The sequence below is a fragment of the Onychostoma macrolepis genome, chromosome 01 (genome assembly GCF_012432095.1).
Source record: "Onychostoma macrolepis isolate SWU-2019 chromosome 01, ASM1243209v1, whole genome shotgun sequence".
Classification (NCBI taxonomy): Eukaryota; Metazoa; Chordata; class Actinopteri; order Cypriniformes; family Cyprinidae; genus Onychostoma; species Onychostoma macrolepis.
The window spans coordinates 20192366-20215873 of NC_081155.1; the positions used below are offsets into that span (position 1 = coordinate 20192366).

General features: G+C 39.3%; 1 protein-coding gene across 1 annotated transcript in view; it reads left to right on the forward strand.

The window, feature by feature from the left end:
- maml3 (mastermind-like transcriptional coactivator 3) overlaps positions 1-21843 on the forward strand; it is a 111342-nt gene extending 89499 nt beyond the window's left edge. Inside the window, exons 3-5 of the mRNA XM_058775862.1 lie at positions 17147-17416; positions 17596-17671; positions 18605-21843. Of these exons, the coding sequence (XP_058631845.1) occupies positions 17147-17416; positions 17596-17671; positions 18605-19593 (1335 nt within the window). The 3' untranslated portion in view covers positions 19594-21843. The remainder of the gene's footprint in view (positions 1-17146; positions 17417-17595; positions 17672-18604) is intronic.
- Positions 21844-23508: the final 1665 nt, after the last annotated feature.

Genomic DNA, 23508 nt, shown 5'->3' on the forward strand with positions numbered 1-23508 from the left:
TGGCTATATGATATTGCAAAAAGTAACATTTAAATGGACTATTTCCCTCTCATTTCAGCTTTGCAAAATGAATGCATTCATATATGAAAAAGCAGTTAAGACGAGTATCTATTACATGCAGTAGTCATAGTGAATTAGTGCCCACCCACTTTTTGCCCACTGTTTTCCTATAGGAATTTTAAGTCTTTATTAAAGTAGCATAAGCCATAAACGAAACCAACCAGCTATGAGGTGAATCATAACATTACAAACTTTAGAATATGTTGTTTGCTGTGCTTTATGATTGGTGGAATTTCAACTTCAAATGTTTAACACAATTATTTTAAAACTAAGTTGAAATAATGTGAGCAGATGGCTTCAACATAAGCATATACCATCGATTAACAACCTTGGAGCTCACAATAGGTCCGTCTTTAAATGTTTATAAGTTATCATTAAAAATCTATTTCACAGTGGAGAATACGAATGGGCTTTTTTACTTCTGGAACCCAACTGTTGCATTCTGTCAACTGAAGTGGAGGCCTTGATCAGAGACCATCCTGAACAGCTGTTTACAGTGCTCAATCCACAAACAAACCATCTCCAAATTATATGTGCATCACAGGAGACCTTTAAGCTAATCTAGGCATACTCTACTTTTACAGCAGTGATATCTTGAAGTGTTATCCAATAGCTTGAAACCACAACAAATCTTGGCTTCCTCCACCAATACCTAATCTCCATATTTGATTGAAAATATGTAGATTAGGTACTTGGCCTCTTCACCAAAGCCACTTCAGACCTGTTACCTCCTCACGTGTACCACCTAAGTTTATCAGGTAAAGGAGAAAATCAAATCAAGCCGCGTGTTGTGCTTCATGTAGCACAGCTCAAAGTGGATAATCTCTCACTCTGCAGTTTACTGTTTCTTCGTCTGAATAAATGCACAGAGGTTAAGGAGCTGCATTCCAGCAGTGAGAAGGAGGTGTGAGGCTTGAGGAGGATCGGTCCTCCCTCAAAGCTCGGCCCTCGCTTCTGGCTCTGCCTCAGGAATGCCAGGCATTCTTTCAGCCCCTCTGATGTCTGGTGTGTGTCGAGAAGAGAACATCAGTGAGGGAAGGTGGTTTTAGGTCTAGGACTGGAGCAGGACAAATGAAAACAATTTCCTTATTCAGGTTGTGTGAGAGACTATGGAAGCAAAAATTGAAGAGAATTCACAGTGGTGTTCTGGGGTTCATATTCCTTGGAGACAGTTTATAGGATTTCACTTTGTCCGTATATTATAAAAGGAATAGTTCACCCCAAAATGGAAATTGTCATCATTTAATCACCTTCATATCATTCCATAACTGTATGACTTTCTTTCTTTGGAACATATACGGGTTTGGAATGATATGAGGGTGAGTAAATGATGACAATTTTCATTTTTAGGTGAACTATCCCTTTAAGCTCCACTCTGTTAGTTGTTTGTAAAATACCTTTTAACAAAAACCAGCTCCTGACAACAACATCATCTAAGTGGCATTATTTTAGTGAGAAAACAACAGCTCAAACATCAGCAAGTATTAGCACCGGAGATTGATTTCTGTGATGTTTTGTGTTGTTAGTCAGGTCTTGATCCGTTTAATTACTTTGTCCACCCTGTTTGGTGAAATTACAGAAATTATGATAACATCAACATTTCAAATGATAGTTAAAAATCTAAAAGTTAAACTAAGTTTACACCCTCATGTAAACTATCTCTCAGTTCCTCACTAAGCAATTGATTTCTCACAATTGTATGCTGTAAATCTTGTTAAATAATAGTTTAAGTGTCTGATCTTGAACAGAGTGTGTATTTTAACTAGTGCTGTCAAACGATTAATTGCACACACACATACAGTATATATTTTGAAAATATTTACATGTATATACATTTATATGTTTATATTCTTACATTTTATATTATATATAAATATATTTAAAATATAAAAATAACATTTTTCTTAAATGTATGCATGCATGTGTTTGTATACACACATGTATTACACACAGTACACACATATATTGTGTAAGCAAAAACGTTTATTTTGGATGTGATTTATCGCGATTAATCGTTTGACAGCACTATTTTTAATGTAGATATTAATATAGAATATAAGTCTGGTATACCCAAAATTATGGCAAAATGGCCTGAATTCATCTCTCCTTTTTTATATCTTGTTTCTCTGTTTGATTGCATTTAATTTTTCTCCCTTAGTCCTGTTTATCTGTCTCCCGCTTTTTCTAGCCTATTCACTCTTTTTCTCTTGGCCTCACAATATTCCATCCCTTGTTCATTGTCTTTTCTTACTCTCTTCTTTTTTTGTGTGTGTGGTGGTAAAAGGTCTGTCTTGTTCCAGCCATAAAGTCTTCCGTCCTTCTCCCCCTCCTTCCTCTCTCGTCCCTCGTTCACTCTTTGCCTTCCTCCCTAATGGTTGCTCTTTCCAGCTCTTGCTCCTATCAGCAGTGCGATAATGTTACGTCAGACGCTAATCTGGCAGTAGAGACTCTCTTTCTCTCTCTCTCTCTCTCTCTCTCTCTCTCTCTCTCTCTCTCTCTCGCTCTATTCGTCATCAGCCTCTACCTTCTCATGCCCTCGGCGTGTTTTCTGTGCCTTATCTCTGTTGTTTTCAGCTTGTTGCATGGTTTTATTTTCCACCATCTTTGCCTCCACTTCGTTCAGTTCTGTTCTTCTTTGAGTGATGGTGGGGAATTTTTCTGACATTGGGGTCTGCTCACTGATCATTCAGATCATTGTGGATTGTTCTGGTGAATTTGGTATAATAACATATTTGGAGTGACCCACCCATCAAAGATTTTCCTACTGTATGTTGAATAAAATCACCGAAACGTACACAGATTTCTTCTCTCCAGAGATCCAAGAACACACACAGCCTATATGTTATGAAAGTCATGTGGACATTCAAACACCTTAGAAGGTGTCTTTAATTCAGTGTGCTGTAACCGATTTGGAAAGTGTTTGCTCTCTTGTTGCTATTTGAGACGTTTGACCTTGGCGTGGGAATCACCTCTGTAGATGAGGGTGCACTATGCTAGTAATAGGACACTTTTTAAAGTGTTTTCGGTAACGCTTTATTTTGATGGTCCCTTTTGAACATTTTGTTGACACTAAGTAATGTTGCAACTACATGTCAACAAACTCTCATTAGATTATTAGTAGACTGTCTGCTTCATATCTGCTAACTCTTTATTGTGATGGTCTCTCAACAGACACTCTACTGACTGTAAGTAACTTTGCAACTACATGTCAACTTATTCCAACGAATCCAACCCTAACCTTACCAGTCAACAAATACACTACTAACACTCTAATGAGAGTTGGTAGAAATGTAGGTGCAATGTTACTTATAGTCAACAGAATGTGACCATCAAAATAAAGTGAAACCGTGTTTTCATTTAGGACACAATATACATGTCCCACATAAGTTAGTGGTCAAAATTACAGATTCTTTCAGTTTGTTTGTCTGTTGTCTTGTCAATTTTGGGAATTTGTTGCGCTCATTTCAACTTTTTTCCCCCCTTTCTTTCCCTTGATTTTTAAATGTTTTTGAACATTTTTTAAAGTTTCTTCTGCTCAGACTACATTTATTTGAATAAAAACACAGTACAAATAGTAATATTATTAAAGTTTTATGTAACTGTTTTTATTTTAATAGATTTTAAAATGTAAATTTTGTGAATGTAAATTTTCAGCAGCGATTTTTTTTTAAATAATAAATTTAAAGTTTTTATTTTTGATCAATTTAATGTTTTTATGCTGAATAAAAGTCATTTCTTAAAAAATAAAATAAAAATAAAGATTTTCTTTGACATTATGTAACATTCTCTTAAATGTAATCTTTAATAAATGTTATCTTTAGCAAATCTCAAAATCAACATTCTAAATTTGCTTTAAAAAAAATTTTTTTAGTGCATTTTTTGTCAATACAGTATAGAATTCTAATAATTATTATCAACCATTTATCAGTTATCGACCATAACATAAAATAATTAACAGCTAATCTGTAAAGAGCAGAATTTGAATATTATTGCATCCATATTGTAATTTGTAATTGCAGATCTCTTGATTTGAATGGGACAGAATAGGAGTTGTCCTGTTGTTGTGAAAGTGCGTGGGGGAGGAGGGGAGCTTAAATCTGACAAGTCAGCAAACCTTCTCTTTTCCTGCTGACCTGTGCTCCTATCTGTCTCTCGCTCTCTCTTTCTCTCTCATGTGTTCTCCATGCCACTTCCTGTCTTTCTTTCTGATGCCTGCTATTAAGCTTGATGGATTTGCTCATCTGTTTCAGGGTGTGATTGGTCTGAATGGCCCATCTTCATCTCATCTCTCTGTGCTTCTCTGCACTTGAGCGTTTGATTATGTCTGTCCTCCCTTCCCACATGTCACCCTTGGATTGGAATAGCACAAACAGTTCCTGCTGAACTTGCAGAAAAAGCTCTTACCTTATCTTGTCTCTCCCTCTTCCGTCTCCAGCAAGTAAAAGGTCAGGCTGCTTACTGTACACTAGCTGCAAGTAAACCAAAATTACTTGTTGAGGAGCATCATAACTAGGCCTGTGGACATTTGTCACATTTTCTGCACTGATTTTACAGGAACTTCTGCAGAATTAATTTAAAAATGGAAAAATGTGTTAAGACTCTGATTATAACTCAAATCTGTACATCATAACTAATTACCTAAAGAAACGATGAGAGTGTCACAGAAGTACAGATGCAGGATGCCAGTGGTTTTGTAATATAAATTAGATTTAGTCAACATTCAATCAAAATTGACACATTATATAAATTATACATATAGGTGCGTTGTTTGTAACCAACTTGGTTTTGAGTAGCCCTCAGAAACAGTTGTGTGGCAATCTTTTTTTCTCTCTTTCGTTTGACCTCTTCTTGAAGAGAGTTTGTGTCAAGCTTGTAAAAATTGTCACGATTCAATTCAATTCATATTGCTTTATTGGCATGACATACTTAGATACATATTGCCAAAACAATTCTTTGTCAATTATTTTCCTTTCCTTAGCAAGTTAGGTGATGAAGTGGAAGTATGCTGTATTTTCTCAAAATAGGCCTTTGGAATCATTATTATCATGTTTATGTGATTCTTAAGGTCATTACTTGGTGTTTATCGCTTGTATTTCTTAATTCTTTCTCTTCGCTTCTTTCAATCTCTGGTCAAACTGCAGGAAAGAGTATTATTCTCTTCTGGAATGTTGCATTGAACTATATTTAGAGTCTTGTTTCCGTTCCTCCTTTTCCGTTTCTTTCCTTTTCTTTTTTTGTAGATGAGACAAAAATAGCCATGGTCATGTCTTCAGACTCACCTGGGAATTCATGCACAACTCTGTGTGTGTGTGTGTGTGCGTGTGCGTGTGCGTCTAACAGCCTTTCCTAAATGACTTTTACTAATTATATTTAGCTTAGTACAGCAATTTGTTCTCTGATTCAAAGTACATAACTCATTTCTTTGGATGTAGTTGTGCATCCCATCAGACATCCACTATCACACAGGAGATTTTCTGCTTGTTTAACTTGACAAGTTCAGGCTTGAACATGCATTAACCTTAGTTTGAACCAATCACATTTGTGCTCCTTTAACAGCTTTTTAGCTTTTCAAGAGTGAAAAGGCTTGCGGCCATTTTATTCTCATCTTACATGTCTTCTCATTGCTGATTATATTAAGCTAGACAACTTAAACTGGCCTCATGTAACACTTTGTGGAGTTAAAAGTTGCTTAGATGTTTTGGAGGAGAGATAAAGGAATGGTTCAGGACAATAGAATTGTCGAGTAGCTGTCCAAAAACTGACTAGTTCATCAAAATATTTGTAATACTTAATATTATTTAGTGGGATGAAATTAGCAGAAACTTCTCGGAGCGAGTTGGAATGTTCTAACAATGTGCTTTAGCATGCTAACAGTAGCTGATAGACTTTCTGAATTCATCCAAAAAGTCAAAAGTTTCCAATTTTTGGGGTCAGGTCTTTTATTCAGCAAGGATACATTAAATTGATCAAAAGTGACAGTAACTTAACGAGGCTACCTTAAGACTGTCTCATTAACTAATCATTCAGACAACCCACAACTTGTTTATTTTGGAAGTATTTCAGCACATCCCAGGAAGGGATGTTTCCTAACATTGTAAACGCTCTCTAAACTCCCACCCAGCAATAGCGTGCTTGATTTGGAGAGTGACGATTCAAATTGAAGCAGTTTTGACTCTTCAAGCGAGTGCAGTGTTGCTGCAAATTGGCCAATACATAGGCTACAGCGTCTGGTGTTTATTGAAATAGAGGAAAGCAGTTGGTCTTTTTCATGACCATTAGATACTGAAAAAGCCTGAGTCAGTTTTACTACTGACACTAAAAGCTTAATTTCACTGCAGGTGGCATTTCATGTGTGTATGATTGCTTACATGCCTTTGGTATCTGTGTGTGAGAGAGGGTTTTTCACTGCTGTATGCAGAATCCAAGTTGAACACTTGCCAAGTGCCAAATGTGAGTAAAATTGGCTTAGGTGAGTAAATAAAACTTGCTAATGAGCTACTAGACAGCTGTTAACTTTATTAGAATCTGTGTAACATGGTCAACATCTAAGTAATATTATAAAAACATTGATCGAACACTTGCTGATGTGCAGATTTCAAATCATAGGCACAAATATGTGGGAAACTTTTCACATTAAGCCATGACATTAAAATATGAGGAACACATTTGTATTGTGTTATAGAGAGATGGATACTGGCTCATCTCGTATGTTGCTGTGAGTGACCTTGACCTGTACTTTGTCACAAATATGTAAGGAAAAAAACAGCAAAATAATTTTCCTGTCAATAAACAAGAAATACATTCAGAATCAGGGTGAATATAAGAAATATTTTTAAACAGTGTGGTAGAATGTTTATTTTAAGACCCTGACTGTGTGTTTACTTTGGGATAGTTCACCCAAAAATGAAAATTCGGTCATTAATTATTCACTCTGTCGTTTCAAACCCGTGGTTCAAATCAGTGGTTCAACCTTAATTTTATGAAACTACGAGAATACTTTTTGTGCGCAAAGAAAACAAAAATAACGACTGAGTCATGGTAGTCTTATGTACACCTGTCAAAGACTGACACGGAAGAGAAGAAATTGTTGAATGTTATTTCTGTTTTCTTTACGCACAGAAAGTATTCTCATAGCTTCATAACATTACGGTTGAACCACTGATGTCACATGGACAATTTTAATGATGTCTTCACTACCTTTCTGGGTCTTGAACGTGTCAGTTGTGTTGCTGTCTATGGAGGGTCAGAAAGCTCTCGGATTTCATCAAAAATATCTTAATTTGTGTTCCGAAGATGAATGAAGTTCTTACAGGTTTGGAATGACATTTGGGTGAGTATTTAATGACAGAATTTTCATTTTTGGGTGAACTATCCCTTTAAAATAACGTTTTCTTTTCTACTAAACTCACACTACTTTTATTTGTATCTCTCTCTCTCTCTCTCTCTCTCTCTCTCTCTTTCTCTCTCGGTTTCTCTCTCAGACCTAAATCCCAGTGATATTTAAGGGTCTTAACCTGTGTCTTTCATCCCTCCGTTGTGGAGCGTGTGTGAGATCTAGCGTTAGCCCCCGTCGCTACGCGCTCTGCTAGCTAATGTAGACAGGCACGCTCTGAGCGTGTGCAAAAGCTCATGACCCTCTCCACAAAGACAGACTGCAAATGAGTCTCTCTTTCTCTCCTCTATCTAGATCTTAGTCTCTCCGCTAGTGTCAGCATTCCCTCCTTCCCTCGCTCTCTTTTCTCACTCTGTCACACAGTCTCTCTTTCGTTCACTCCCTCGCTTTATCTAAGTAAAGGAGTCTCTTTATCTAAGTAATAACCACTCCCCTCCGACATCTCTGCCACTGTCATATTCTTGTTTCTTTCTTTCTGTCTCTCTCTCTTGCACGATGTTTCTCTCTCTTTAGCAGTTAGAGAGGAAATCAATATAGACATGACCCTCTCAGGATCCACAATATCACCTTTGGGCGTGGTGGTTGTCAGGACAGCAAATGCACCGTAAAGACCCTCAATGGTCTACTTGCACTGAGCTTCGTGACGCACCCAAGTATGGCTCGCAAGGTCTGGTTACGTATTTCGGTATTTTCAATGTGCTATCTATAGCTGCTAGTTGACTAAACGCCATTTAAAATGAGTCTCTGCAAAAAGACTTAAAAATCCAGACATTTTCAGGGACAAGAGAAGAAATAATTCTGATGAATAATATGAGACCAAACCTTTATTTTTGGCATTAAATGTTTTTTTTGTTTTGTTTTCTTTAATTGAAAATCATTTAATTGTATTTAATTTACATGTTTATGCCAAAATTCTAAATATTTATAATAGTAGCGCTGTCAGCGCGTTACTGTTTATTCTTTACTGGTTAATTATATATGTTTAACGTCGATTGAAAGACTGGAACAAGAGGAAAACAAGCAGCACACATAAACAAATCTTGTTTATCAGTCAAATCCGTTTATATATGGTAACTCAACAGGTATGAAATATGATTCGTAAATGGAAAAAACACTGTTTATGAGCGCTCAGATGAGCACTAGACTGCTGCAGGTTAGTAGGGAAATTTATTTACATACATTTATGACCAACTAATACGTAAAGTATACTTTGTTTTTTTACGCATAAGCTAGGTTATGGGTACAGTCTGTGTGACTAATTTCATCATCAGCCTGCACGTTTGTGTGTACTGTATGTGCACAGCACAGTTTTTCTATCAATGCTAACATGGCTGATTACAGTAGTTTGTCCACAAGGAGGCAACACTGACCCGGGCCGTTGTTTCACAGTTGGAAAAGAAGCGAAGGAGGCAGAACTACTAAAGACAGCAAAAAACGAATTGACACCTGCATTGATCAGTGCTTGTTTTGGGGAATTAAAAGACACCTGCCACTCTACTTTAAACGAATATGAATACATTATTTTCACTCATCAGTTTTAGGAAAAAAGTGCAACTCTGGACAAGGATTAGGCCTACTGGTTCTTCTGCGCATATGTCAAGCACACACTATCAAATGGAGTATACTTTTAAAGGTTGTACTGTAAAAACCCAAATAGATGTTAGGCCTAACATCAATAGTAAGTGTATTAGCAATCCAAACATTGTGAAATGTGCCTAAGAATTTTTTTTTTCTTTTTTTTATGTTTACAGTAGTTCTAGTTTTAAACCAACAGGTTAATACGGCAACATTTGTTTAAGAAAAATGCAACAAATGGTTCATTTGTTCATTTCTCATTATGATGTCACGAAGCACTTTGTGTCAGGCTGCTGTTCTTTTCCTCTCCCATTATTTTATGACAGGAGGGGAGATGCTCACTTAGCAGCTCTCTCTCCGTCTCGTTCTCTGGAGGTAATTAGTGAATCAGCCAGTAATTAGTTTGCTTCATGTCTGGTAATTCCCTCTCGTTGCCCACAATGACACTCCCAGCCGTCAACAGTCAACACTGTCACGCTGTTGAAAAAAAAAAAAGACACCTCGTCTCTTCCTCTCTGCCTTTCCCTCTCCTTGTCGAACGAGTGTGTGTCAGAGTCTCGCCCACGAACAGCTCTTTTGAGGCGGTGTTGTGTATGTGTGTGTTCTTAAACACGTTTACCCATCCTCTCTATTTCCCCTCTGCGCTCTGTAAGTGTGCCGGATTGTTTACCTCCCTTTTTCTCTCCCTCCCTTTTTCCTCTCCACCATTCTATCTCTCTCTCTCTCCCTCTCTCTCTCTCTCTCTCTCTCTCCCTCTCTCTCCCTCCCTCACTCTAGGATCGGAAGTCCCCCGAGGCCGTGCATTCTTCTGCCCCTCCCCCCACCCATCTCTCACTATAGACAGAACATGCAAGACCGAGAAAGAGCTGCGTGTGGTGCCCTCCGCATTAACGTACAACACGATGCATATGTATACGTGCATGCATGGATACTACGCTCTCAGATACTTAAACGATTGCGCCCCATCCCGAGAGGATGAGGCCTTTTTCTTAAAGATTTCATTGCGTGCGTGCGTGCGTGTGTTATCTGATGAGGTCTGTCTCAGGGGTGGCTGCAGTGCTGTTAGAGAGTGACTTGCTGATAAAAGGCCTGTGAGAGAGGGAGGAAAAAAGAGGGGGAGGAGGCTTCTTTGACTGGACACATAAATCAAGGCCCTGGTAATTGCTGCTCAGGAGAAAAAGTGCCTGGGAGAGGGTGGTTGTGAAACCGAACACTAAAGCCGCTCTAGCGCATGCTCGCACACATCACAAACACACAATGCTGTCATGTTGCAAATGCGATTATAGACAATATGGCTCCTTTCCGAAACCTAGCGCCTATATAGACAGCAACCTTGCAAGGCAGCATCCGAAATGTCACTAGTGAGTGATTTGGGACACTTTATGTAGGCAGCACTTTTTTGCATCACACATATAGCACTGGAAGTGCACAGAGACCCAACTCGCAATTGATTCCAATGGGGTTTGATGTTAGCATGTTGCTAAGCTAACAGCTTGACACACAGATAAGCATAGAAATGCAAAGGATGTGGAAATGTGGTGTGAAATATTAATTTTTTTATTGCTACATATAGTTAATTTCTCTTGCTTTGAATGAACATTGTTGCAGTGCATTGTGCCTGTTGTGCAATGGGTCAGCGCTGCCTTAGATTTGGGCTTAAAGGTATTTTAAAAAGTAATACAACAAGGAATCTAGGGATAGTTCACCTAAAAATTAAAATTCTATCATTTACTCACCATCATGTCGTTCCAAAACTGTATGCTGCCTTCTGTAGAACACGAGAAGATATTTTGAAGAAAGTCGGTAACCAAATCATACCATTAACTTGTATGCAAAAAAAAAAAAAATTATATATATATATATATATATATATCTTCCATGTTCCACAGAAAAAAAGTACATAATACAGGTTTGGAACGGAATGATGACAGGATTTTCATTTTTGATTGGCCTATCCCTTTACAAGGCACCATAACATTGCCTTTTTGGTGCCTTAAAATGCTCTCTAGGTAGGCAGCTTACTAGGATTTGGAACAAAGCTCATATGTAGTATTGACACACTCTGCTTCCCTCATTCCACACGTACCCACACACTCGATTTATCAGAGCCTGAGCTTGCCTCCCTGTGTGGGAATGTTGGACAATAAAGGAAGGAGATCTGAGGCTGTGATTGGTTGTTTTATCTCCCCTCTTGAGAGAAGAGCCATGATTGGTTCACTCATCCCAGGAAAGCGAGACAGTAAAAGATGACAATTAATCTGTCACAGACGCACTTAAAAACCCTTCACCAATCAAACACCGTTTCAACAGCTTAAAACATTTCCCTCCGCTCTTTCTCTCTCTCTCTCTCTCTCTCTCTCATTCTCTCACTCGGATAATAAAGTTCATCATAATTTCTGCTTCTGTTGAGCCTTGAATAATTAGTCATGATCGCTTTCAACAAGGCACAGCTGCAAGAAACAAAGGAGAGATAAGAGGAGAAAGAATGAGAGAAGATTTTGAAACAGACACGCGCAAGCACCTGTTGTGACATTCAACTCTGACTTCTGTTGTGTTTTAAGGGTAAATCTGCAATATCGTATGACACGCGCAGGTCACACATATGCATGCAAATCTGCAGACTTCTGCATTTTCTATACTGGTTTTAGAGAAAAACCTGTGAACTTCTGAAGTGTTGCATTATTGTTGGTATCTGAGAACATGAACAAATTACCCCAAATATTTAATTATGTAGTAAATGCATAGAACTTTATGAATGTCCATCATTCTGAATCTGATTTGTGTGGCCCTCTATATGGCATTCCTTGACTTTTGTTCCTTTAAAAAAGCAGAACAGAATTGCTTATTGCTCCAAATACTGCATTTTGTCCTCCATAAAGAGAAAAGAAGAGTGGTAGACAGGAAGAGTGAGCATAACAGAGTGAGGAAGCATGAGGGACACATCTATTTCGCTGTGCTTCTGTTATCTTTACTTTCTCATCCTTACATCAGATTTCATCATTTTCTCCTCTTACCTCTACCTGCAGATCCACACAGAGAGAGTCCATTTAATTGAGCCGTGTGTGCTCGCTATTTATTTCTGAAACTTTGAGGCGAAGCCAACGAACAATGCACAATTTCACGCCACAGACTTGCCCAAACAAAGGAAAACAAGTAGCCTCATTCAGACACTGTATCTCTTGCATTTTAACGCTCGTCTTTCTCAAAGAGCGATCGTTTAATTTCATTTCACGCTATTTTAAGTGACACATCTGATTTTGTCGATATGGTCACCCACTTTGGCTGTTGAAATGAACATCTGGGGGTTAACATCATCATTTGACGTTTCAGTCTGTTTACTGGAATTGTTTATTAGGGATTCATATGGAGAAATCAGAGCTGCGGATGGATTTCTATCCATAATGCTCAATGAACTGGCGCTGAACCTGTGCACGCGTGAGTGTGTGCGCGTGTAATTGAGCTGTAGATAGAAATATGGCTTTATGGCCACCACTAATGGCTTCTGTGCAGAGGAATAGAGAGAGGGAGAAAGGGAATATAGAATCTGGGAGAGATAATGCAACATGGGGAGGGAAGGGAGGGCAAAAGGTTGGGGGTAGAGAGAGGTGGAGAGTTTGTGCAAAAGGGGACGGAAGAGTGGGAAATGAGGGGGTGGGCTGCAGCACGACCGGTCCTACCTCATAACAGGTGTGTTATGGAGGTTTTGACACAGAAAAGAATGGCTACTCTGGCATTTCTTTGTTCTTTGTCGTTGCACCAATAGATGTAAGGATCATATAAAATATACTTTTGTTGGAGGTGAATTTGTGATGTCGATTTCTTGGTTTTGGCTGGTGATCCTGTGCCTGCCAGGCTCGCATTTGTTTGTGCACATGCTCTCAGTAGATTTGACGTGATTGATATTCAAGCAAATAATCTGATAAAGCAGGCAGCAGCACCTGGTGGTTTCGATAGACCGCTGTCCCTCCTCACCTTTGTTGTATTGTGTTTTTATTTCATCAGTCTGTTTAATTAATCCTTCTAAGTAGTGCTGCTTGTGAGCAACCGTAATGCAGAGCTACCAATGTGATGGTCGCAATTTCAGTTACCAGGGATTGCATGAACTGATAAAGCACCAAGCTGCTTAAATATAAGAGCAGTGGTTATAGGGGGTGTATATATGCCACCAAGCATTGACCATTTAAAAAATTGTCAACCATTTGGGAGCAGCTCAAGCTTTGTCTCTTGAGTCTTTTAAGCCATATTGGGCCTCAACTTGCAAATGATCAGCCGAAGCTAAATTTATGCATCATTGGCATTGCCAAATTTCTTTAACACGTTTAAGATGTCATAGCTTGAGTTTATGTGCACGTCTGTCAGTGTTCAGCTCAGATTTGTTGAATTGGCCAGTCACTACTACCACCACCCACACACACAAACGCCCTCATGAGGGCCTTGTGTTGGCGCGTGGTGTATTATTAGAGGGGATGTTGTGAGCAAGCCCCTCAGATTAGTGTCTGATCTGGGCCAAGGCTCACTACTGGTAATCAATGTGTGTTTGTGTGTGTATGCATGAGATCAATGAAAGCAATCACTCTGACTCTCTGTATTGCACTATGTATTGCTTTGTGCAAACTGCAGTGAGCTGTTTTCCTTAGCACATCCTTCAACGCCTTTAACAACTGCAGATGGGCTGAACTTTTAAGAGTTCGCCACCATCTGATAGTCTTGCCTGTTTGTATGTTGTCTTTGGTCAAACCTCACACTTAGGTGGCACCGATAGCCTTGTGGGCAGCGCCGCTGTGTTGCGGGCATCCCGATTCGAGGACCTTTCCCGATCCCGCCCCCTATCACTCTCCCACTTCACTTCCTGTCAGTTCTGATCTGTCCTATCATAATAAAGGCAAAAATGCCAAAAAAAAAACCCTTGCACTTAATGCTTTCACCTACCTCAGTGTGTCATTTACATTTTAAAATACTTTCTTCTTAGTATGCTTAGACAACTGTACGTAAGCCATAGGTTGATTTCTCCTAAAAGTGTAAATACTCTGGAGAACCTGTGCAGGAAATCTGTCTGAAGTCATTATTTTAGTTTTACCGAGACTTGCTACTGCCAATACATCCACATGAGCATGTAAGAAATACTGCTGCTGCACATATAACTTGAATAACCCGCATAGCATACATGATCACCCCCGTAGCAGATCTATACAGGTGGAGCTGGGGAAGGTGGAGGGATTCTGAAGTGCAATGCAAACTGCTACCACAAGCATTAGCCAAGTATTTGAATGTTGAGCAGTGAGCTCATTGGTTAGCGATACAGGAGAGAACCAATCAGCTGTGAGTTAGATCTATCAGACTGCGCCATCTAGAGTTTCATGCCAGAACTTTGTATTTATTCTCAGTTCCATATAGTGATGCTGGTGCTACAGAAATTACACATTTTTGTTTAAAATTAAAAGGTTGGTAAGTGAAGGTAAAGGTTAGTAAGTAAAGGTAATCGAACCATTTCTAGGTTGACATCTTTGAAGAGTGCAAGTTCTGTGGTGATTTCAAAACATTGCTGTTTGATTGGGTGGTGAGCTTCTGGCTAGACCAGACCAATGGCATGAGTTTGGGGGCAGGGCTACTTGTTTGCCTAAACATGGCCAGTAGGAGTGTCCTGGAAACCTGTTTGGAAACAGATTCCCCAAATTACTTTTTTGGTTTTGCTACTGCTGCAAAAAATACACACTACTACACTTTCAGTAACATTTTCAAGTTCATTAATCATTCTGTCAGTTTATAAACCATCTTATTATACAAAACATTCTTACTGTATTTGCCCTGATCCTCCTGTCTTCAACAACCTTTTTAGTTGACAGTTTAGTTTCAGAGAAAGATGACAACGCACAAACTGTAGGATCAAGAGTGGTTCACACATGTGTTAACGAAAGAGAAAAAATGGATACGGAATCAGCAATGGAGACAGAAAGAGGAGGAAGAGAGGATAAAAGAGAGAGACTTAATTTACGCTGCTCTCTCCCGGTCTCTCTCTCTCTCTCACGGCTGCTGCCCGCTGTCGTCCATCATGGCTCCTATGAGCACCATCTGCTCAACATTACAGCCACTGTTGCCTGGCTACCTGCTCTCTCTCTCTCTCTCTCTATCTCTCTGTCGCTCTTTCCTGTTTTTTTCTCTCTCTCCCTCTCTTTAATGTTTTTTTCTGTCATTTGAGTCCTTTTCTCTCACCCCTCATCTCTCTCTCTCCATGCTCGGCTGAGGAGTCTTTGGCTCACACACATTATCCGGCAGGAAGAAGGAGACACATCTTTTACACCACTCATGATTAAGCCATCTGCAGAGAGAGCTGAAGGGAAAGGGGGGGATGAGGGGATCGTAATGAAAAAGAGTATGTAAGGCGGTGAGGGTGAAAGAGAAGAAAAAGAGAGGAGGTAAAGGGAAATGTGGAGGAAGGAGGGAAAGACGGAGAACGGAATGGAGACATGGGCACAGAGGTGGAAGAAATAGAGATAGATGACGACTCAAAAAGGGAGTGAGAGAAAGAGACCGAAGGAGTGATGGGGAAAAAAAGATCAACACTGCCCCCCTCTGGCCTGTCCGGCTTTCAACAGAGATACGTACGTGCCGATCAGCGCACGTTTGGGCAGCATGACTGGTTAACAGAAGAGATCCAGCTGTCTACACACAGATTTGCGCTCATTGACCGGTCTGGTCTAGATTTATCTGAACAGTCTCCTGTGGCGTGTGCATGTTTGTGCTTCATTATTTATTCTGTTATAAGAGCCTCGTGGAGAGCTGGTTTAAATGAAATGATCTCTCCAGATTGGAGCCTTGCGGTTAGTGAATGTGCTCGGGCACATTGAATTATGTGGTGCTTGTGCGGATGATGCGAGTTTGAATCCGGTTTGCAACCGTTCCTCCTCCTCTGCCTAACATTCCCTATCCTAGCAAAAGGCCGTGGTGTCTAAGTTTAGATTTATTGGACGTCAGATCTTATAAGACCATAAAAACTTGGTCTTGGGTCTCATGACTCTTTTGTTTTGGATCTCAGTTTATATTGTCTCAGACAAGACCGCAGTCTATTTCCAGTGTGCTAAGTGAAGTCATTTTATATTACCTTAACCACTATTCAGAGGGAAATCTTTTCCTCACCCCACACAGGAGAAAGAGATCTCCACAGCTTCCATTATCTTGGTTTTGAGGTTATATTTTTGTTCATCAGGAAACAAATTTTAATAAAAGTATGCCAAGTTTAATTTATGACATTGTAAAAATATATTCTACAGTTATTCTTGGACAAATATAGTTTTTAAAGTCTGAGTATAGAAGACATCCATTTGCAATATTGATGTTAACATTGTTTTTTTTACTGCTGTGTTAAATTTAAATATATTTACATGTGAACTTAAGTGTGTATGACACACTAACATTTAAAAAGCTCAAGATTGTTTAAATATTTTTTTGAATTAGTCTCTTGTGCTCACTGCATTTATTTGATCAGAAATAGAGTAAAAACTGTACTGCTGTGAAATAGTATTACAATTCATTATAATTATATATTATATATATTTTTTTCTATTTTGATATATTTTGCAATGTAATTTAATCCTGTTGTAATAAAGCTGAATTTTCAGCATCATTACTCCAGTCTCCAGTGTCACATGATCCTTCAGAAATCATTCTAATATGCTGATTTGCTGCTCAAGAAACATTTCTTGTCTGTTTCTTATCAATATTTTGTGGAAACCATGACGTATTTTTAAGTTGTTGTTTTTTTTTAAGAAAAAATAAAAGTTCAAAAGAACAGCAATTATTTGAAATAGAAATCTTTTGTAACGTTACTGTAACATTTTTGTCATTTTTACTGACACTTGATTAGTTTAATATGTCCTTTCTCAATAACAGTATAAATTTATTTAAAAACACGTTTGAACTGTAGTTTATGTAATATGTACATTGTTTAATTTAGTACCAGTCCTCAGAGATCAAATGACAATTCACCCTGAAAATAATCTGTTAACAATTAGAACCTTATTATGTCTCTTAGTTGTCAATAATTTAATGACTGAATAAATGAAGTAAATCATCTGTTATACAGAACGCTCTCTGATCAGCTGTCTGTTCTTGTGCCTGTAGGAAGGTGTGGTTGGTCTGCCGCGACAGGCTGGTGGAGTCCAGCCACCTCACGGAGGGCCAGGGGGTGTGACCTCAGCAGGGCCTAACGGGGCGGGGCCTGGTGGTTATCTGCCCAATCCACAGCAGCAGCAGCAGGCGGCCATGATGAAGCAGATGATGGCTATGGAGCAGGAAAAGAGGGTCCAGCTCCATCTGATGGAGCAGCAGAAAGCACAGCTATTGAGAGAACAGAGACAACAGCAACAGCAGCAGCACATGCTGGCAGAACAGGTGAGTGCCACTGACAGTGCAGGGCTTTTGTTTAAAATGCTCAAATGAAACAGTCACACTTGTGAGTGTGCAAGCAGCTGCTGACCCTCCGTAGCTTCGGAATTCTGCTTTCTGTTATTATTGATAAGGAATTTTGATATTCATGCATTTTTCTGCTTTGCTTCCCTTTTTTTTTCTAGTTACAACAGCAGCAGCATCTCCCCAGACAGATGAGTCAGGCACAGAGGAATCCATACCCGCTCCAGCAATTTCAAGGCAAGACACACACATGTACACAGAAAAAAATATCCATGCCCAATCACGAAACACTTTGCCACTAGATGTAATAACCATATTACTTTGTGGCCCAATGGCTTACGGTTTTAGCAATGTAAGATCCTGAAGTAAATAGTGAATCTCAACTCTTTCTTTAAACCTCTTTATTTCAAAATGAAAATAAATAATTTTGTCATTCACATTTAAATTCAAATTCTGCCTTGCCACTTAAACACCGGTGCATCTGTCAGCATTTTTAATGAATGCACACATACATTCACGAGCCAATCTATTGATTCTTTTGTTGTGTTGAATGTTAAATTTAAATTTAGGCATCAGTGGGCATAATATTTCACAAGTTTCTTTGGTTATTTGACTTAAATGAAAATCAGTTAATTCGCAGGTCATCTTTTACATAGCTTCTTTAAATGTTAAAAGTTAAAAGTACTACTTCTGTCTACTAGAAAGGAGACTAAAATCTCAAATACAGTTTGACAAGAATACATTTTAATAAAATATTTTATACCAACAGTAAAATCTGATAATATCAGAAATGCAGCTTCATAAGCTCAAATTATGCTGAAAAGCAGTATTTTTCAGTCATGTGTGTTAGGGCTGTAAACAGGAAATCCATTTTATTTAGCTTTATATAAATTTTTGTCTGATGTCTGTTAACATAATTTAACATGTAATACGTATGTGTTCATTGAAGCTCTAAGGTGTCGAATTTGGAATTAATAATTTGATGCACAGACATCTGGAGATTTCAGTGTGCAATTTATGTCATCATATATAAATGACAGTGATTCACTATGCATTTGAGACTGTGTACTTTTGCCATTTGACTTTAATTGAAACAAGCCTTTGATGTACTGGAAATGTAATGAGAACAACAGATGTCAGTTAACATTATTTAATTGTAAATTATTTTAGGCACACCCCAGGAGATGGCAGCAAGAAACCAGACACTGCAGAACATGCGCAACGCTCGACTTCTGCAGCAGCAGCAGCAGCAGCAACAGAACCCCGGGATACTGCAGATGACGCCTGTCCAGAACTCGGGCGCCATGCCTTCGCAGGGTGACATGAGCATGGCGTATGGAGGCCAGGCGGGTACACAGACCGGGATGTACCAAGGTATGAACCCAAACATGGGCCAAATGCTCCAGCAGCAACAGCAGCACCATCCCAATCAGCCTGGCATGGCGATGGCACAGAGACAAGCGGGTGCCGGCGGGCAAGGGATGGTTGGCGGAGGGGCCGGAGGCGGGTATGGGCAGGGAATGCTAATGAACCCATCCCTCCCGCAGCAGCAAATAAAATCAGCCGTTGTTGCCCCTGGTGGGCAGCCAATGGCCAAAGTTCAGAGACTGCAAAGCATGATGGGAGGCGGAGGCCAGACGTGGCCACAGCAGCAGCAGCAAAACATGCAGGCCATGGGCGGAAGGACTTCAAACGACATGGTGGCGTTTAACAGTAACCCTGCGTATGCCATGCAAGGTGGCCAGGCTCCTAGAATGGCCAAGCAGCATTTCGCACAAGCGATGGGCGGACAGACTATGGTGGACCCTCGTTCGATAAACCCAGCGGCAATGGGTGGGCCGATGATGCCGCACATGGCAGGGCAACCAAGGACCAACCAGCCGCGGGGAATGGTGATGCCAGGCATGAACCAGGGTGTGCCCAACATGGCCGCTTTTGGACAGGGCCCTGCTCAGGGCATGCCGGGAGCATCGGGAGGGGGTGGGCCGTACATGCCAGGGGGTCAGCCTCAGGGCTACCAGAGGACGTCCAGTCAGGACCTAGCGTACGGTTACGGCAGCCAATCAGGGGCTGGGGCCGGGGTTTCGTTCGGTTTGTCGGATGGGACAGACTTGGATTCGACGGAAGGTTGGATAGAAGAGTTTTTCCCCAGCCAATAGCCTAAGGGATTTTTTAACAGGACAATTTTATGGAAAATGTGATTCGTTTAATTGTTTCATTTTTTTTTTTTTTTTTTATTACATGGTCAACAAATCTAAGAAATATATTACATGTTGTGTATTACATGTGTGTGCTGTCACAATATTTAAACCAGTTCCTCTCTGTTTGGGTTGCTTCTGGAGTAAGGATCCGGTGTTCTGTGTTTTTTCTGTTTTTGAAGAAATACCAATTTTGGATTTGATCCATTTCTGTCATTTTTTTATTTTTTATTTTTTCCTCTCATGTCCTTTCTGCTGCATTAAGGGCAAGAGGCACTGAAAACCTGCAAAATGACATTGGGAAAGATTTTAATGGATGTGTTTATGTATTGTTTTCAGTTCACCCTTTTTCTGATATCTTGTTCATGTATGAAAGAGTGTGTGAAAATTCGAGGTGGGCCTTTATCAACAATAGTTCCCTTTTCCCAAACCAAACAGTTCACCCACACCTCTTCGCTTACATATCTTCTCTCTCTCCCTTTTTCGCTGCTCTTGACGTGTTCATCCTCTGCATTTGCTCTGCTTTGTGCTTGTGTGTGTGTGTGTGTTTATTTGCACTATGAGCATCACAGCAAAACACATCAGACTCTGTGTGCTCTCAGTGCATGCAAGATGGATGCTCTGCTGTCGCTAGGCGACCGGTCACAGTAGAAGAGTGAAGCCATGTGTGTGTTTGTCAACTAGGTGTTTGTTAATATTGCTTGAAGAGATTTGGCAGCTACAAACTTCTCCCTCCCCTCCCTAAAACTGTGAGAAAGATGTTTTCTTTAGTCACAATGGCAGCTAGAAAGGATACTATGACATGTAACTCATAAAGTATAAAGATTCTAACAGCCCACAGACATTTGCGTGTTTTAATTCATACATTTAGAATTTTAAACCAATATTTAAATCAACATTCTATTTTCTTCCTTTCTTTACCTGAACATTATTGCTTGTGAACACTGGTTAAAGATATTTTAATAAGAAAAAATCAAATACACCATACATACTGTATTTCCGCTGATGGGTCATACCACTTTTCATCTTTTATTTTACTCTTCAAATGGCAAATATTTATTAATTTCTGACACGTTTCATTTCATTGCACCACTTCCAGCTCTCGAACACACTGGCACTCCTTTCCCTGCTACACAATGCCTGACAGGAAAGACAAGCACATCAAGACTACACCAAGCCAACTGTATTGCATACAACTTTCTCTTTCTCTTTCAACTGTGACAAAATTTCAACCAAAACAAAAAAATCAACTTAATATATGTTAATATATGCCTCTGCTCTTTATTGGGGATTTACATTTATTTACGACCCATTTCCTCCAACTTGTGTTCATCGTTGTGAGTTTGTCAGCTAATTTCAAATGAAGTCTCAATATGGTATCTTACTAGCCAGACTTTAGTTTTCTGTTGTTTACCATGAGATGCCACACAAATAAGAACATCAGTCTTTTCTGCTCTGTTGTGTGTTGCTGTGGTATTATGGTATTATAGTCATGGTGTCTTTGTAATCAAACTCTATTTTTATTGTTTTCGCTCTCTGAAGAATGAACATGAATGTAACATTGTGACTGACTTGCCCTTTTTTTATTTTTGTCTTAATGGGAGATTGACCGCATTCACATCTTCAGTGTTTCGCAGTGTTATATATTGTTGCTCTGTCAAGAGGATTGCAGATGGAGAGGGTAAAGCCCACGTCCTCCTGTCGTCTCACCAAATATCAACAATCTGGGACCAAGATTAACATGTTTTTGATTTCTGTTGAAGTCATCGAGCTTAACTTTTTCTTCTTTTATTTCGTACTGGTGCTGACATATATGTGATGGAAAAAGATATATATCAGATACAGTTATTTGTAAATATGTTTTTACAATTTTAAATACATCAGAGGATACGTCTCTACTCACTGTAAAGATATTGCTGTTTGTTTAAGATAGAGAAGTATTTTTATTTCATCTTTTTTTTTTCCACTTTTAAACTCATCTGAGCTATACCATTGCACTTCAGACAATGTCTTACTACTAATTTGTAATGTAAACCTCCTCTAATTTTTATTTTGAAGGTTTTTTCTAGTTTTAAAATTTTACTCTGTATCTAAAGCAGTGCTTTTTTTCTTTTTCATGTACAGAATTATGTAAATGGTAATGCCAGAGAGTTACAAAGAATTTGTTTTTCAGAAAAAAAATACATTAAAGAGATTGATCATTAAAAATGTTCTCATTAAAATATGTCTCTGCTATTTATTTGATAGAAGGAAAGCTAGTTTAATCTGTGTGTGTGTGTATATATATATATATATATATATATATCTCAGTATAAGAAAGAAACTAAAGAAAAGGAGAACAAAGTGGCAAAACAAGAAATGGGCCATAGTCAAGTAGGCACCATGTGCCTAATTATTATATCCTAATTAAAGGCACATATGCTAAATAGCGTTGTTTAATATCTTACCCTAATGAATCACTCCCCTTCTCTTGGTATCTTTCTCTTTTGTGCTGTGCTGCTTTGGCGATATCTTCTGATTATGATGAATGGAGAAGTGTCACTATGACACTGCCATTACTCATCTTCAGGGGTGAGACAACCTCGCTGTGAGAAATGTGAGGGAGAGAGAATGGAGGTGGAGGACAGAGGTTTGTTTGGATGTGCTGCAGAAGAGATGGGATATAAACACACAGACTGCCCTGTCCCGTGGGGTTTCCTGCTAAATGGGGTCATCTAGTCCCTCAGCACTTCCATTAGTTAAATAAAATTGTCCTTTAATCTGATCTAATAAAAACAGCCAATGCTGTGAATCAACCTGCAACCATCTGGTAGACTAGAACAAATCAGAAGCAAATGTGCTTGTGTAAGTGTTCTTCCATTTTTTTTTATCCCTTCTACATGTACAGGTGCTGGTCATATAATTAGAATATCATCAAAAAGTTTATTTATTTCACTAATTCCATTCAAAAAGTGAAACTTGTATATTATATTCATTCATTACACACAGACTGATATATTTCAAATTTTTATTTCTTTTAATTTTGATGATTGGAGCTTACAGCTCATGAAAGTCAAAAATCAGTATCTCAAAATATTAGAATATTACTTAAGACCAATACAAAGAAAGGATTTTTAGAAATCTTGGCCAACTGAAAAGTATGAAAATGAAAAGTATGAGCATGTACAGCACTCAATACTTAGTTGGGGCTCCTTTTGCCTGAATTACTGCAGCAATACGGCGTGGCATGGAGTCGATCAGTCTGTGGCACTGCTCAGGTGTTATGAGAGCCCAGGTTGCTCTGATAGTGGCCTTCAGCTCTTCTGCATTGTTGGGTCTGGTGTCTCTCATCTTCCTCTTGACAATACCCCATAGATTCTCTCTGGGGTTCAGGTCAGGCGAGTTTGCTGGCCAATCAAGCACAGTAACACTATGGTCATTGAACCAGCTTTTGGTACCTTTGGCAGTGTGGGCAGGTGCCCAGTCCTGCTGGAAAATGAAATCAGCATCTCCATAAAGCTTGTCAACAGAAGGAAGCATGAAGTGCTCTAAAATTTCCTGGTAGATGGCTGCGTTGACTGTGGACATCAGAAAACACAGTGGACCAACACCAGCAGATGACATGGCAGCCCAAATCATCACTGACTGTGGAAACTTCACACTGGACTTCAAGCAACATGTGCCTCTCCACTCTTCCTCCAGACTCTGGGACCTTGATTTCCAAATGAAATGTAAAATTTACTTTCATCTGAAAAGAGGACTTTGGACCACTGAGCAACAGTCCAGTTCTTTTTCTCCACAGCCCAGGTAAGACGCTTCTGACGTTGTCTCTGGTTCAGAAGTGGCTTGGTAGCCCTTTTCCTGAAGACGTCTGAGCGTGGTGACTCTTGATGCACT